At 40.1% G+C, this 1,148-nt stretch overlaps 1 protein-coding gene across 1 annotated transcript in view; it reads left to right on the plus strand.

Annotated features, from left to right (window-relative positions):
- Positions 1-1,148, plus strand: part of LOC105805004 (ovostatin homolog 2) — a gene marked incomplete at its 5' end in the record, with an annotated part of 125,418 nt that overhangs the window by 14,788 nt on the left and 109,482 nt on the right. Inside the window, 2 exons of the mRNA XM_012637784.1 lie at positions 111-272; positions 631-780. Coding sequence (XP_012493238.1) covers positions 111-272; positions 631-780 — 312 coding nt within the window. The remainder of the gene's footprint in view (positions 1-110; positions 273-630; positions 781-1,148) is intronic.

A 1,148-nucleotide genomic window follows, 5' to 3' on the forward strand; every position in this document is an offset into this window, starting at 1 on the left:
AAATTATGCAACCTTCTTTATTTGTACATATAGATCCCATTCCATAAGCCATTCTCTCTTTACCAAAGTGTACCCTGTGATCCAGGAAACTTTGTCACTGTGTCTGTTGATCTCCTATTTACACAGCCTGGAAGGGAAGCTTCTCATTCCCAATCAACGTCAGTGCCGATCTGGCCCCCGTGGCTGTCATGCTTGTCTACACCCTTCACCCTAGCGGGGAAATCGTGGCTGACAGTGTTAGATTCCAGGTTGACAAATGCTTTAAAAACAAGGTAATGTTTCTTCTATTTGCAGCCTGTCCAAAGTGAGTGGGGTGAGCAGTTTGCTCCTTGTCTCCTTATCTGACTACTGTAAACTTTACATGGTAATCTCACACTAAATGTCGATATGATTAAATTATCGGGGGATGAGAGAATCACCACACAGAATGCATAATCTTTGGCAGTAGTGCTAATCTGAAACGACAAGAGGGTGGTGAAGGAGATGTCTCGGCAAAGAGATTTGAGGGTGAAAGTGGGCAGGAGAAAGGTACAGAAACGCACAAAGATTTAGTTGGAAAAGATTGAATTTACGAAAATTGTTTTATATAAAATTATCTCTACTCTCATTCCTTTTCTTTTCCTCCCTCAGGTTAGCATACAGTTCTCTAAGGAGCGGGGGCTACCTGGCTCCAACGCTAGTCTCTATCTTCAAGCAGCCCCAGACTCGTTCTGTGCCCTCGGGGCTGTGGATAAAAGTGTCCTTCTCCTGCAATCAGAACAGCAGCTGTCAGCCGAAAGTGTAAGCTCTCTCGTTTTTATCTGGACTCCCACAAGTCTTAGCTTTTAGATGATGTTTTTATTTGAGATTGAACGTGTTGAAAATATCAAATATTTTCTTCCTTTGTTTCTTCATGGGTTACACACTTAGTTATTCTTCTCGGCTAGCCCAAGAAAATGCTCATGACAATACAGAATTCTATAGCTAATTATAACAGGCTGGGAATTATACAACACTGTGCCTTTTAAAAAAAATCAAAGATATGAAAACCTAGAGTTAGAAGAAATCTCTATGTTGAACATATGCCTGGATATAGTTTAAAGTTACTATTTATTATAGATGTATTTTTTTAAACATTTCCAGACCAGCAATTCCAGAAGTACATCAAA

Source organism: Propithecus coquereli, unplaced genomic scaffold (genome assembly GCF_000956105.1).
Source record: "Propithecus coquereli isolate 6110/MARCELLA unplaced genomic scaffold, Pcoq_1.0 Scaffold124, whole genome shotgun sequence".
Taxonomy (NCBI): domain Eukaryota; kingdom Metazoa; phylum Chordata; class Mammalia; order Primates; family Indriidae; genus Propithecus; species Propithecus coquereli.